The 14654-nt window shown below is 37.9% G+C and overlaps 1 protein-coding gene across 11 annotated transcripts in view; it reads left to right on the forward strand.

Moving 5' to 3' along the window:
- Window positions 1-14654, forward strand: part of LOC126356163 (pericentriolar material 1 protein-like) — a 382055-nt gene that overhangs the window by 215730 nt on the left and 151671 nt on the right. For all 11 annotated transcript variants that reach the window (XM_050006912.1, XM_050006916.1, XM_050006913.1 and 8 more), the window contains exons 27-29: window positions 1119-1226; window positions 3916-3972; window positions 14120-14182. In XM_050006912.1, the coding sequence (XP_049862869.1) occupies window positions 1119-1226; window positions 3916-3972; window positions 14120-14182 (228 nt within the window). The remainder of the gene's footprint in view (window positions 1-1118; window positions 1227-3915; window positions 3973-14119; window positions 14183-14654) is intronic.

Raw genomic sequence — 14654 nt, forward strand, 5'->3', positions numbered from 1 at the left:
TAGATTTGGTGACTAACTCAGGAGTGAGGCTGCAACATAACAGTGTTAATAGTCACTTGGCACATTGTCATGGTGCTGGAGTTACTTTTATACAACAAACCTACACTATTTTGAGATTTATTTTAATAATATACTTAGATATGAAACCCTGATTTTACAGCTATTTACATATGAATGTTAGTATATGGTTGGTGGATGCTATATGTACCTCACATGCTGGAAAGGATTTTCTTGATGAGACTTTTTGGGGATTAAAGAGAAAACCCATTCTCAGACACAGGGCATGGAAAATCCGACAAAACAGAATAAGAGAGCAATAAAACATAATTACTGGTAACAGACAGGCCATAAATGTAACATGTGATTGTTGACAATAGACAGGATATGAAACTTTGAGGACTCTGGTGTGGTAGGCAGGAAAGGTCAGTTAATCAGAGGCAACAGTCAGGTTTATTGAAAATACAAATATATTTGAAATAAATGTCAGTGGTAATATAAATACAGGAAAGAAAAATTATGGAGACTGTGGGAGAGCAGTGAATGAAGAAAAAGAAGATGCAGAATACAAATCTGAAATAAAAACTAGAACTTTAATAAATATGAAAAACTGAGAAAATAATAACAGATATGAGGGAAGGAGGAAGGTGCAGAAATGAAAATGAAATAAATGCATGCTGCACTTAGTTTGCAGCTGTGACCTAGTAGCCCTGTACTGAAATGAGAAAGCTTGTTGATTAATATCGCTCTCTCTCTCTCTCTCTCTCTCTCTCTCTCTCTCTCTCTCTCTCTCTCTCTCTCTCTCTCTCTCTCTCTCTCTCTCTCTCTGATAAAATAGTTCACTCAGTGACTGCATGACTGCAGGTATAACCCTTAATGTCAAAGAAATGATTTAAGTGTTTAAGTAAGAATGTTTGGGATGACTAGGATGTTGTGATTTGAAGAGTGATAGAATGGTACTGTGAATATCATCATAAGTGTAATTAATATCAATCTTGTTTCGGGAAACTGAACTTATGATATGATCACTATATCAGTTAGTTTGCCAGACAGGAATTACAATTGTGGACAAAGTCACATTTCATTTGAACAAAATACTATATAATTTTCTTTCTTTCCAGAATAGCACCCAGTCAACTGAAACGCCACATCCACAAAGTGATACAAGAACTACTGAAAATGCCACTACTGAAAGTTTTCCATTGAGCACTGGGGATGTTGTTATTAAGGTACAGTTTCTGAAACACAAACAAGTTTGCTAGTTTTCTGTTTTCATGCAAGTGTTATCTGTGATATATATTATATATGGTAAATTGACTAAAAGAGGATGGGGGATCTTTGTAGTTTATAACTATTTCTTTAATGATATAATAGGTTTAGCGAAAGCCATAAAAGCTTGTCATTTTTGTTTTGTTTGAAGGTATATCAGCCTGGTGAACGATAAGTGTTCAAAATGTTACACAAAATTTTAGATGGGGCAGGTAGACGTTTCAGAAACTATCTGTATGTCTGAAATATCTTTACAGATTAAAAATACATAGCATACTCTTAGTGTCAGGGTAAACTCTCAGAACAAAGCACAGGAGGATGAACAGAAGGTGTAAAAATAAAAAGCCACATTTCAGTTTCATGAGGGATCCAACTTTAGTTTGTCACCATGAGATCTTCATCAACTTCAAAAGCTGAAGAAATGTCAGAGGCACCATCTATATGAACGCAATGAGGATTTCTTAAATTCTGTGTTTTTATTTTATTATACATATTACATTTCTCCCCTGTAAAAGCACTAAAATCACTAAAAAACCAAATTGTCATCTGACTTTAGTAACTAACATAAAAATTGAGTTATACTTCTGGTTTACAACCTCAAGTTTTCATTGAGCAGTCAAAGCATGGAGACTACAGTGACATCTGTCCATTGCTTCTTTGAGTCACATGTTGCTGAAAGAATAAGATCTGACTAGAAGTTGCTGTTGATTTTCTTTCTTGTGATTGCATCAGTGGACTATATTCTTCATCTTTCTCAAAACTTCAAAAGTTTGTCTCATGTTAGCTTCTACTTTTAGTGTAATTCTAGTGCCCAAAATATATCCTGTCTTTACACTGTTTTGCAGGTGATGTGTAATATGAGTGATTGTGGTTGACATTATTGATTTACTTATAAATAATGAACAGGAAGCTTATGAAATATTGAAATTAGTGCACTTGTTTCTATAATGAACTGATATCACAAAATATTCATTTATTACTCTGATAGCAGAGATCAGACAGTGATTTGCATGCCTACGATTCCACTTCAGTTGATGTAGGAAGTATATGTGGGAAATTTAGGATATTTTACAGTGTGTAAGTACTCATGAGTGGTTGAATTATTGACACATACCTAGTAGCATAAACATCACCATTATGATCTGACCATGGTGGAAACACATCATCACATGGAGTTCACTAGATACCAAAGGTGTAAAGATGAGTCAAAGTTCCACATTCTGGCCCTGGATGGACCTGTCAGGTCCAAATGCCTATTTTGTCATCCTCTGCCAATGGCGTCATTACATGCAGTATAGAAGGGCATGTGATCAGCACACCACTCTCTGGGTTGTTGCTGGGTTTCTTGACCATTGAGTTGCTCCTCAGTTGGGCTCATGAGGCTGAGTGCATCTCGTACCAGTCCTCCCACTAAGGAAAAAATCTCAGGCAGTACTGAGAATCGAACCCAGGTTCTTCAGCATGGCGCTCAGCTGTGCAGACCACTCAGCTACAGAGGCAGACATACCAAAAGTGTTGGAGAGTATAATTCATAACCAGTCAGCTGCCACTAACATCTTGCAGGCATTGGTGTAACCAGGTCCAAGGTGCACACTTATTGATATTGATATATGATGTAGTACATATGCTCAATAAGATTTAGGTCTTGTGTCCTATTGTTTGTTGGTGATAGATGATGGCAGATGTATCAGGGGCCCCAATCACCCAGATGAACATTCTCTACATACAAGAGAGTACCTCCAGTAATTAACTGAATGGAGTCCTATTGACAATCTATATCCAGTGTCTCTTGTGGTTTTCAAGATATTCTTATCCTCCCATTGGTGTGTACCGGTGGATACCACAGCCTAGGCAACCAGTATCCATTTCAGCGTGCTACCCACATTAATCTCTTTGCTGTGGGGCACGTGATGAGCAGAGGCACCTGTGTTGGTTGTGGCTTTGCATCCAACAGTGGTAGAATGGTTGTGGGTTGCATGGTTGTTGACAGGTTATTGTTGTACATTATTAAGATGCCAAGTGACTTGTAGCACTGTGACCCGTACATCCACTTGTTACAAATTTCAATAATTGATATGAACATGTGTGTCATTAACACATTATTGCTAAGTGCAGTTGACGGTAGTGGTGTGAATTTTTGTAAATTGATATACTCATCTTACACACTCTGCATCAGAGCGCTGTGAAGTGACATATCAAACTATTCTATTTGCTGCTACAGCACATCTATTTTTCCAGTGTAAAAGCTGTTTCTAATTCACTTACTTGTGAGTCTGTATGTGACATTCATTTTGTCCCTTGATTGCAATTTACATATTTCTGCATTAGTTCCATAATTTTTTGCATGTTGTCAGCTACAGAAATATATAAAATTTGCCACTTGTCCTTCAGCTGTCACTGTTTCTGCATGAGAGTAAGATGTAATTTTAAAATGTTCCACATATCAAATTTTCTGCATAACCTTTTGTGTTCAGATTTCTTTTTGGTAGCTCTATGGATTACCTCTTACACTCCAATGTATCAGGCAGACATTCTGTAAGGGTAATAATTGTATACATGGTTTTATTATTCACTGTCTTTAAGTGTTCACGACATTATCTAATTGTATGTTGTTCAGCATTGTAACTATGAAAACATTGTCTTTTTCAGAGTGAAGTTCCCGGCTGTTCAGATTTGTTTTCTTGTGAATATGATGACAATATTGAGGTGAGTTCTAGCAAGTCAAGAAACAATATATTAATTATGGAAGGAATAAACATTACTACGCAATGAATTGTTGAAACATTGAGAGATTCACAGGCTTGTAAACAAGACAGGATTACTCGCTGCCTGGTCGCCCCCCCTCCCCCAAAATTGTGAAACATTGGTGGTCTTAAGCTGTATGCAGTAGCACAGATTTACTAATCGTTACATTATGGAAAAAAGATTAGTGTCACCATCACATAACTTAATTACTACTCATATCAAAATTAAGGGGATGGAAGCTGTACCAAATCATTGCCCCACTTCTTAATTCAACTCTGAGCACTACCCTCATTCAGCCAGAGGATTAAATCCTCACAAAAGTTACCAAATAGTTGGCCTGCCAGAATATTCACATCAATCTAGTACCACAGTTATCAGTTAATCAGCAAACTTAAAGTTCTTTGTTCCAGTATTACTACCTTAAGCTCACAATACCTCAGAGCACAAATAGAAGTTTTCAGGTAACGTATAGATCCAGTAGTGCAGCATTTTATGACTTGTACCTCACTATAATATTGCTCTTTCTGTTAAGCTCTCATTCCCAGCTGCAGTGTCATGAATTGCACAATACATGCAGTACCCAATATTGCCTAGTTCAAATTTGATAAATATAGTTACACCACATTTGTTGTATACAGTCATCTTTTGCATTACTCAATCATGTCTGTCAGCTCTATTATTTTACTTACCTTTCTTACCTCATTAACTAGTGGAGAGCATTCTAAAAAAAAAAAAAAAAAAAAAAAAAAAGTTTTTAAAAATTAAAAATTAAAAAAAATCCCTATTGCAGAGACAGGCTCCCTAACCATTAAGACGCTAGCATTATTCATTATTTTATTATTTCATCATTGCTTCATTAACTAATAAATAAACACCTGCTCTGCTTATTCAATACAAAATTGATTCTACTGAAAAATACTCCACAGTAACACAGCCTTATGCTAAGGTGAACTTAACTCATTTCTGATCAGATGAAATTATCACTTAGAAAAACTATTATTTTACGGTATTCCATCAAATTGCTTAAGATTATAGCCTGAAGGTTGGTATATATATACAAATTTTGCTTATACATTTCGTAGATTACTCCAGTTAACTATGTTTGAAGTTGGTATTCCTTAATGTTAGAAAATGCTGTACCATGACACAGATGGATAGTTATCTCCATATACTGATTGCTCTGAACACAAACACTTCTATTATGCCATAGTTAATATTAAGATCTAGTATTCAAGATGGTTTTTACTGCATATTGCCTCTGCTGCTGCACCAATGATTACTTCAGATGTTAATTATAGTTTTCAGATAATTCCTGCCCCGAAATGAGATCCATCCTTCATGAAATCCTCCCCACTCCACCAAGAGTGTCTTTCCGCCGTCCACCTAACCTTCGTAACCTCTTGGTTCATCCCTATGAAATCCCCAAACCACCTCCCCTACCCTCTGGCTCCTACCCTTGCAACCGCCCCCGGTGCAAAACCTGTCCTATGCACCCTCCCACCACCACCTACTCCAGTCCTGTAACCCGGAAGGTGTACACGATCAAAGGGAGAGCCACATGTGAAAGCACCCACGTGATTTACCAACTGACCTACCTGCACTGTGATGCTTTCTATGTGGGAATGACCAGCAACAAACTGTCCATTCGCATGAATGGACACAGGCAGACAGTGTTTGTTGGTAATGAGGATCACCCTGTGGCTAAACATGCCTTGATGCACGGCCAGCACATCTTGGCACAGTGTTACACCGTCCGAGTTATCTGGATACTTCCCACCAACACCAACCTATCCGAACTCCGGAGATGGGAACTCGCCCTTCAGTATATCCTCTCTTCTCGATATCCGCCAGGCCTCAACCTCCGCTAATTTCAAGTTGCCGCTGCTCATACCTCACCTGTCTTTCAACAACTTCTTTGCCTCTGTACTTCCGCCTCGAATGACATCTCTGCCCTTAACTCTTTGCCTTTAAATATGTCTGCTTGTGTCTGTGTATGTGCGGATGGATATGTGTGTGTGTGTGCGAGTGTACACCTGTCCTTTTTTTCCCCTAAGGGAAGTCTTTCCGCTCCCGGGATTGGAATGACTCCTTACCCTCTCCCTTAAAACCCACATCCTTTCATTTTTCCCTCTCCTTCCCTCTTTCCTGACGAAGCAACTGCCAGTTGCGAAAGCTTGTAATTCTGTGTGTGTGTTTGTGTGTTTTGTTCATGTGCCTGTCTGCCGGCGCTTTCCCGCTTGGTAAGTCTTGGAATCTTTGTTTTTAATATATATATATATATATATATATATATATATATATATATATATATATATATATATATATATATATATATATATATAACACTGGAGAAACCTTTTCTAAAATATTCCTACTGTATAAAATTACATAAAAATCAAAGACAGAATGTTTCTGATTCACTTGTAAACTACAGATAGGATAGGAGAAGAGTTTGACTGCCTCAGGAAACATGAAAAATGAAACAGACAGCTGAGGTAAGCATTATTGTCACATAATAAATCCAACACAGAATGTTGAACCCCCTACTTGCTATTTACACAAGAAATTAGTCCCAAATATTACATCAATGCTAAGATTTTGAATCACCAAGAAATTGCATTCCAACAACTGTCCCACCAATTTCACAGTTAATAGTAATTCTTGTTTCACACTCTTTGATAGCTTACCAGTAGCACCAATAATTTTTATTCCAGAAACATGCATCACCACTATACCATAGATTCAAAAAATGCCTGTGAAGTGCCATTCAAATCCTACCACTACCCAGTAAACACATAACATGTATAACTTGTACACTTGTTGTTGTTACAGGGTACCACACTTCCTTTTTACTTATCACATTGCCATCATTATAGATAATAAATTCAAATACCCCATCCTCATCACTACTGGATTCGACGTTGCTATCATTATTACAACTAATGTCAGAATCAGATCCACTGTCACTTTCTCTATGCTTTAGATGTTGTACCTCTTCCATGTTTATCTCCATTTCAGTCAATTTTGAATCTACATTTCATTTAATTTTAGCAGTTTTTCCTCTACCACTACTGCACCCTTGGTTTCTACCTCCGTTTCAAAATCATTTTTAATCTGATCGATTTGGTTCTCTAGTTTAACCCTATTTTCGGCACAAAATTTCCTGGCAGCTTTGACTTCACCTTTATACTGTTTTTTTCCCCAATAGCCTCCACCCTCCTACTATAGTCATCACAAAGTTAATTTCTCTCTTCTACACATTTACTGCTCATTAATGTTAATTTCTCAATAGTATTCTGCTCTACTCTCTTTATCTTCTCATCACAATCTTTAACTACCACCTCGATCCTCTTATTTAATTCTGAAAGATTAGATCTGACTACCTTAATCTCCTTCTTAATTTCTTTCTTCAGTTCATCCTTTAAGCTAACAATGTCATTTCTAATGCTATTCATTTCCTTCTCCACCCTACTAATGTCTTCTTTCATATTACTAATGTCTTCTTTCATACACATACCACTCAAACTACACATAATTTGCTTTAACATTACTTCCACTTTTCTGTCTGCCATAAACTTTTGCCCTTGGTGATTTTCATTACTAGTTTCCTCCTCCTTAACTTTAACGATCTCATCCACTTTAGTACTGTTTTTGTCCATTTCGCTCACATCACCATACAATGCATATGACACTTTTATCATTCCATCTACAATAGGGCTTTCATCCCCATCATCCAAAGTTACATTCATACCTGATTTATACCCACTATCATCTACAGGACCAGTCCCCATTAAGTTTTTCTGTTCATTTAAAACTTAACCTCTACAGCCTTGTTTTCAAGGACATCACTCTCGTGTTGTCCATTCTCCTCCATCTCACTGTCATGTTTGTTAAGGCCAGTCATTATGTATCACTTAATATAAAACAGCTTTTGTCATGAAATTAACTTATTCTTATTCACCCATCTCCTGCTACACAGCTGCAGTTGTCATCTCGATTTGTCGTCTGCACAGCTGCTGCAAGTTGTAATTCTCTCGGCGAGGTTTCTTGTTTATCCTGGTCAGCTGTGTCCACCAACATGCTGACTGGCTGCTCTTTTACTCAGTGGCGCCTTCCATAGAACCTGCTTGCCTATTGGCTGCTGTCCTACTGTGGCCAGGAAACCCAAGCGCTGATTGGCTGTTGCACTCCCTTCATTTAATTCACTGTAAACCGCTCAAGTTCACTGTCAGAGTTCGCAAGTCCTAGTTTATTGTGCCCATATAAAAAGTCCTCACCTGGGGCACCATATGTGATGTTCACCTGATTTATTTCTTCGTTTGTTGTTCTCAGTGTCATTGTACTGCATTGCTACACTGCTGAAAAATGGGGTTTGGAAGTTGAGCATTGACTACTATAAATGATGTGGCCGACAGTTGCACATTTGCGCTTCACAGTTCTTTACTTTCACTGTCACAACCTTTCCCCCCTTCCACTATACACAGTTAATCTGGCCAGTTAACTATTGTTTAACTTTCGATAACCCTCATTAATAGGTTGCATGCAAACTTCCACATACTGCTATAATAGTTTACTGTTGAACATCTATGAGCAGTAAAAGCCTAACCACACATTTCACAGTCTTTCAAATAAATTGAACAGACACTGTCATTGTTTTTACACAGAGCCTAATTGTGACAAACTTATTTCACAGTTAAGTTGCAGCATTGTTGTTGTTCTAACCAACACAGGTTTCTTGTCTGAAACTCGGCTGTGGACTGAGTGGCCCGGGACAAAAAATCGGGCCCTTATATATCCTTACAATAATAGGCACTGAAACCACACATTGTTTGATGTGTAATTTACAGAAATTACAATTAAAACTTAACTCATGAAATTAAGTGAATACGGCAAAAAATTGTATCTTTTTAACCGTTTCTTCTACTACAAGAGTTAGGCTGAATTATTTGTTTAAATGATGAAATTAACAGATATTGTTTCGCAAACATTATTTTTGACAAAATTGTTAATTACTTTGGAATCAATGAAGGGCTGGCTTTCTAACATGTTTTCGAATAGAGCCAAGTAGATACTTTAAGATTAGTAGTATTTCATCTTCCAAATGTTTACAATTATTACAGAATTTATATTTGAATATAATAGAGGGAAACATTCCACGTGGGAAAAATATACCTAAAAACAAAGATGATGTGTCTTACCAAACAAAAGTGCTGGCAGGTCGATAGACACACAAACATACACACAAAATTCTAGCTTTCGCAACCAACAGTTGCTTCTTCAGGAAGGAGGGAAGGAGAGGGAAAGACGAAAGGATGTGGGTTTTAAGGGAGAGGGTAAGGAGTCATTCCAATCCCGGGAGCGGAAAGACTTACTTTAGGGGGAAAAAAAGACAGGTGTACACTCGCGCGCACACACACACTCTCACACACACACACACACACACACACACACACACACATCCGCACATATACAGACACAAGCAGACAGTTCAGTGGCAGCATTCCTGCCAAGTCTCTCTGCAGTATCATGGAAGGGATGTCCAGCTTCTCTTAGCCCTATTATATGACCTCGTTAAAACGTAGGGAGATGTTTGTTATGAAGCAAGCTGAGATACTTTTACTTCCTCTCTTGTTTTGGCATATGCCTCCTTAAAATTCATTTTTTCATTTCTGAGTAATCAACATAACATCCTTTCGTCTTTCCCTCTCCTTCCCTCCTTCCTGAAGAAGCCACCGTTGGTTGCGAAAGCTAGAATTTTGTGTGTATGTTTGTGTTTGATTGTGTGTCTATCAATCTGCCAGTGCTTTTGTTTGGTAAGTCACATCATCTTTGTTTTTAGAATTTATATTTGTTTATAAGTCAACAGTAGAATTTTAAGTTAGAAAGCAGTTACTGATTTCATCCTATAACAAAAGTATTAGCTAGGAATAGTCAAAATAAATTAGAAAATCAATTACATACATAAAACTAAGCACACAATTAGATCTGGTGTTATATTCTTTAAAACTGAGGGAAAACCTTTCTCTTTTATGAAAATGTAGATTATACTCAAGTATGTTATGTCGATTACTCAGAAATGAAAAAATGAATTTTATGGAGGCATGTGCCAAAACAAGAGAAGAAGTAAAAGTATCTCAGCTTTGCTTCATTACAAACATCTCCCTAAGTTTTAATGAGGTCATATAATAGGGCTAGGAGAAGCTGGACATCCCTTCCATGATACTGCAGAAAGACTTGGCAGGAATGCTGCCACTGAACTGATTATTGGTAACAGTGGTCACAGGAAGGATGGTTTATGGCTCTGTCACATCATACTGCATCTGCAGCAGCAATTTGAGCAGCAGTTGGCACCACAGTGACACGATGAACTGTTACAAATCAGTTACTTCAAGGACAGCTCTGAGCCAGATGCCCTATAGTGAGCATTCTACTGACCCCAAACCAACAGCATTTGTGACTTCAGTGGTGTCAAGCAGGAGCTCATTGGAAAGCACAGTGGAGGTCTGTTATCATTTCTGATAAAAGCTGGTTCTGCCTTGGTGTCAGTGACAGCTGTGTGTTGGTTAGGAGGAGGCCAATTGAGGGCTGCAACCAACCTGTCTGTGTGCTAGACACACTGAACCTACACCTGGAGATGTGGTCTGAGATGCTGTTTCGTATGACAGCAGGAACACTCTCATGGTTACCCACACAACCTATCTGCAAATTTGTATGTCAATCCAGTCTATCTGTTGTGCTGAACAGCACTCCAGGGGGTGTTTTGCAAAAGTTAACACTAGCCCACGTACCACTGTTTTAACTCAACATGCTCTGTAGAATGTTTACCTGTAGCCTTCCATTCCTTGATCACTTGATCTGCCTCCAATCAAGCACCTACGGGACATCATCGGATGACAACTCCAGCATTGCCTACAAACAGCATTAACTGTCACTGTGTTGGCCAACAAAGTGCAACAGGCATGGAACTCCTTCCCACAAACTGACATCCAGCACCTGTACAATGCAATGCATGCGTGTTTGCATGCTACATTCTGCCAGTTACACTGTTTATTAATCTACCAGTATTTCATATTTACAGCGGTTTATCTCATATTTACATTGCCCTGTGATCATGCAATGTTAATCACTTAAATATTTTACCTAGACGAATGTATTCCCAAAATTTGATTGTATTAATTATTTCTTGATGTTGTGATACCTCTGTGTGTGTGTGTGTGTGTGTGTGTGTGTGTGTGTGTGTGTGTACACGCGCGCGCTGTTGTATATACATGCGTGCGCGTGCCCACACACACACACACACACACACACACACACACACACACACACACACACACACACAGGCAGAAATGGAAAGTGTTAAAGCATGTAGCACCAGTTCTGTATTTACCACAGACGTTCATCACATAATGAGCATTAAATGATTGAATTTCCATTCCATTTGTAACTGCTGTCTGTCATCTACATCAGTCCAATGTGTGATTACTTGCATACCTGAATATGCTCTTGTGTTCATTGTGGCATGGAAATAAACAACCTCCAAATCTTTTTTTGAGGAATTTGTTGACATACTTGAAACATTTGCTGCGTCAATACATGAAGAATGCTTGCTGGACGCTTTCCCTCAACTCTGAGAATTGCTCTGTGATGACATACCATGGGACTGGGCAGCGTAGTTAATTATCCTTACAATCTTTAAAGCATTTGTGGCGGTAACTGTTATGTGGGACCATGCATCATCCTGTTGGAATGTGCCATTTGGTACCTTGGTCATGAAGGTTTATGGTAAGAGGATTTACCATTTTTACCACATACTGGCAGTTATTCAGCCTCCCTTCAACAATTCCTGAGGGAATCCTATTGTCATTTCAAATAGTTTCCCAGACCATCTTCTAGAAGATGAATGTACATGGGTCTAGAAAATTACTGCTTCCCATGACCTATGTCCAAGGACAATGAAATCAATCTGACCACCACAAACAGAACCCAGAATCAATGCTGAATAGCACAGAATACTACTCACTGTTCCAGATGACTGGCTCTACACATGCAAGTCTCTTTACTATGTCCAAGGACAATGAAATCAATCTGACCACCACAAACAGAACCCAGAATCAATGCTGAATAGCATAGAATACTACTCACTGTTCCAGATGACTGGCTCTACACATGCAAGTCTCTTTATTCTGTGGATGGTGTCAGTGGTAAACATTGCTTGGCTACTTGAGATCTCAAACCAGCTTCCAGTAACCTGCTCAGGGTGATACTCTACCTGTATCCTCTATCTGAATTTTAGCTGTTGTCATTGTCTATTCATCAGAGATAGACATAAAAACCTGTGATCTTCTTGTGATGTAGTCCTTCTGGAAGGACCCATGCCTACTCCTCTTGTCACATTGTTGTCCTCACTCTGTCCAGCCACCAATCATTATGCAGTCATTGAAGTACAGCCAAATGTCTCTGGAGTGTATCAGCATAATCGTCTCATGTTCTTCACTGGCAGTGGTTCGACCTTTCTCTGAGCCCAAGAGTTAGTGATAAGCTCCTCATATACATTCTCTGAGCTTCTTATCTTACATTCTCCTCCTGAGAAATTCTAGGAATGGTAGACTTATTCAGTAGCATATATACTCATCCCTATCTTCCTCTGTAGCAATTATATATATCTTGAATCACTGGTGACAGAACTGCTGCTAGAAAACATGAAAGTTAAACAGGCTAACATTATTTTTCCATTTCATGCAAGATAGTGGGGTGTTCTGACAATAATGCATTATCAATAATAGAAAATTTTATTTCACAGTAGAGTGTTTTCTATCGTACATTTGTAAAATGATGATAATTGAGCATTTTATTTTGCTGTAAAAGGTACTCTACAATACATTTATGGTGTTCCATTGAATGTGTAAAACAACTTGCATGAGCTTTATTGTTCTTCATTTCTCTGTTGTTAAGTCAGATAAGAGGCCAAATTTATCCATCAAGTCAATCACTAATTATGTTGAAACCAGAGTAGGGTGTGACAAAGAGCAGTCTGGAATATTGAAGTCTGTTTGGGTTAAGAATATATTACTTAATAATATTCCATCTTCAGTCACAATATTTTCTAGTTACTGTCCAGAGCATTTCAGAGTCACAATTCCGTTTTGAAGAACTGTGTAGACACAATGTTTGCTTCAGTCTTTCATTATCAGTAACAGAAAGGCCCAGTTGTTAGATTTCAAGAAAACATCTCAGGCAGGATTAATGAGAGAAATAAAGTATTTTAACATGCTGCCTTTGTTTGACCACATAGCATTTGTCTTCTGCATTGTGGAAAACTTCCACATTTACACTTACATTTTGAATGATTTAACATGTTTATGAATGTACTACATGACTCAGATGATTCATACTTAACATACGTAACAATGATGTGATGGAGTATTCAGTTACACTTTCTGCTCTGAACAAGAAACTTGTAATGCTGAAAGCTAGGAGTGCATTCAGCAAACAATAATAATTCCGCTTTTTAAGTTGTGTTATAGTGAACTTCTCTGAGAAAACACATTTTCAAGAGGCTCAGGGTAATTTCAGACAAGGTGTAAAATTAGCTTGTGAATGAACTACTTTCATTCAACAAAAAGACATTTGCTGCTTTCAAGTATAATGAGGAATTGTTAAATTGAATCTTTCTTACCTTTAAATACCAGTGTTATAGATAGTGAGGTGGCACACCATGACTGAATAGATCTTCATTCCCTTTGCAATATCTGTATCGGTTACATTATGGGTTGTTTTTTTAACTATCATGTTATCATTGTACATGGGCTTCAAAATTCACAAGATAGTTTTGACTGCTTTTGTACTGCTTTACCATTTTATTAGAGTAATTCTAATAAAGACAGAGAGCCATTTCTGATTTTGATTCCACAATCAGATGCAATCATTACCAAAATTCTATGAACAAACACTTTTTTGTAATTTAATAACATTGTGGTATTTTTGCTGTCTACTTTATCTGTGAACTGTGTGACAACAGATATTATTAGAATGGAAATGTTGATCCATTTTTTTTGTATTTGTTCTGATTTTCAACAAGTTTTAAAAGCCTGCACTTGTGTTATCCCAGGGAGCAGCAGCATTGGCGCCTCAACAAGCTGTGTGGAACAATAAGGATGCCTTTGACCTCACTGTAAGTACTTTATAGTAGCTGTCAGAAACGTGTTGGTTGTTTTCACCCCCCTCCCCCCCCCCCCCCCACACACACACACACACACACACACACACACACACTTGTGGAGCTACACTGTGGCAGGTGGACACGCAATTGTGTATATACCCGGCACAGTATAGGTGCAAAAGTTTTCATTCGCTTTTGGTGTGCCTGTCAACAATGAATCAACACTTATGCTGTTTGGTGAGTTGCCTCTGATACTCAAAATTATTTATGTTCTGCCAGAAGTTCCCTGCTGTATCATTTTCACAGTATTTTATGATGCTTCTCAAGTAAATTTGAAGAAAATGGCCTCGTATGTACCACTGTATGTGTGCTGTAATCAAACTAAAAACTTTTTGTTTTTAAGTGATCAATCCATAGCCGGAGTTACAAGAAAATTGGACAATTGTGTTAAAATGTACAGTAAATAATGGTACCACTTAGGGCA

This window comes from Schistocerca gregaria, chromosome 3 (genome assembly GCF_023897955.1).
Source record: "Schistocerca gregaria isolate iqSchGreg1 chromosome 3, iqSchGreg1.2, whole genome shotgun sequence".
Lineage (NCBI taxonomy): Eukaryota > Metazoa > Arthropoda > Insecta > Orthoptera > Acrididae > Schistocerca > Schistocerca gregaria.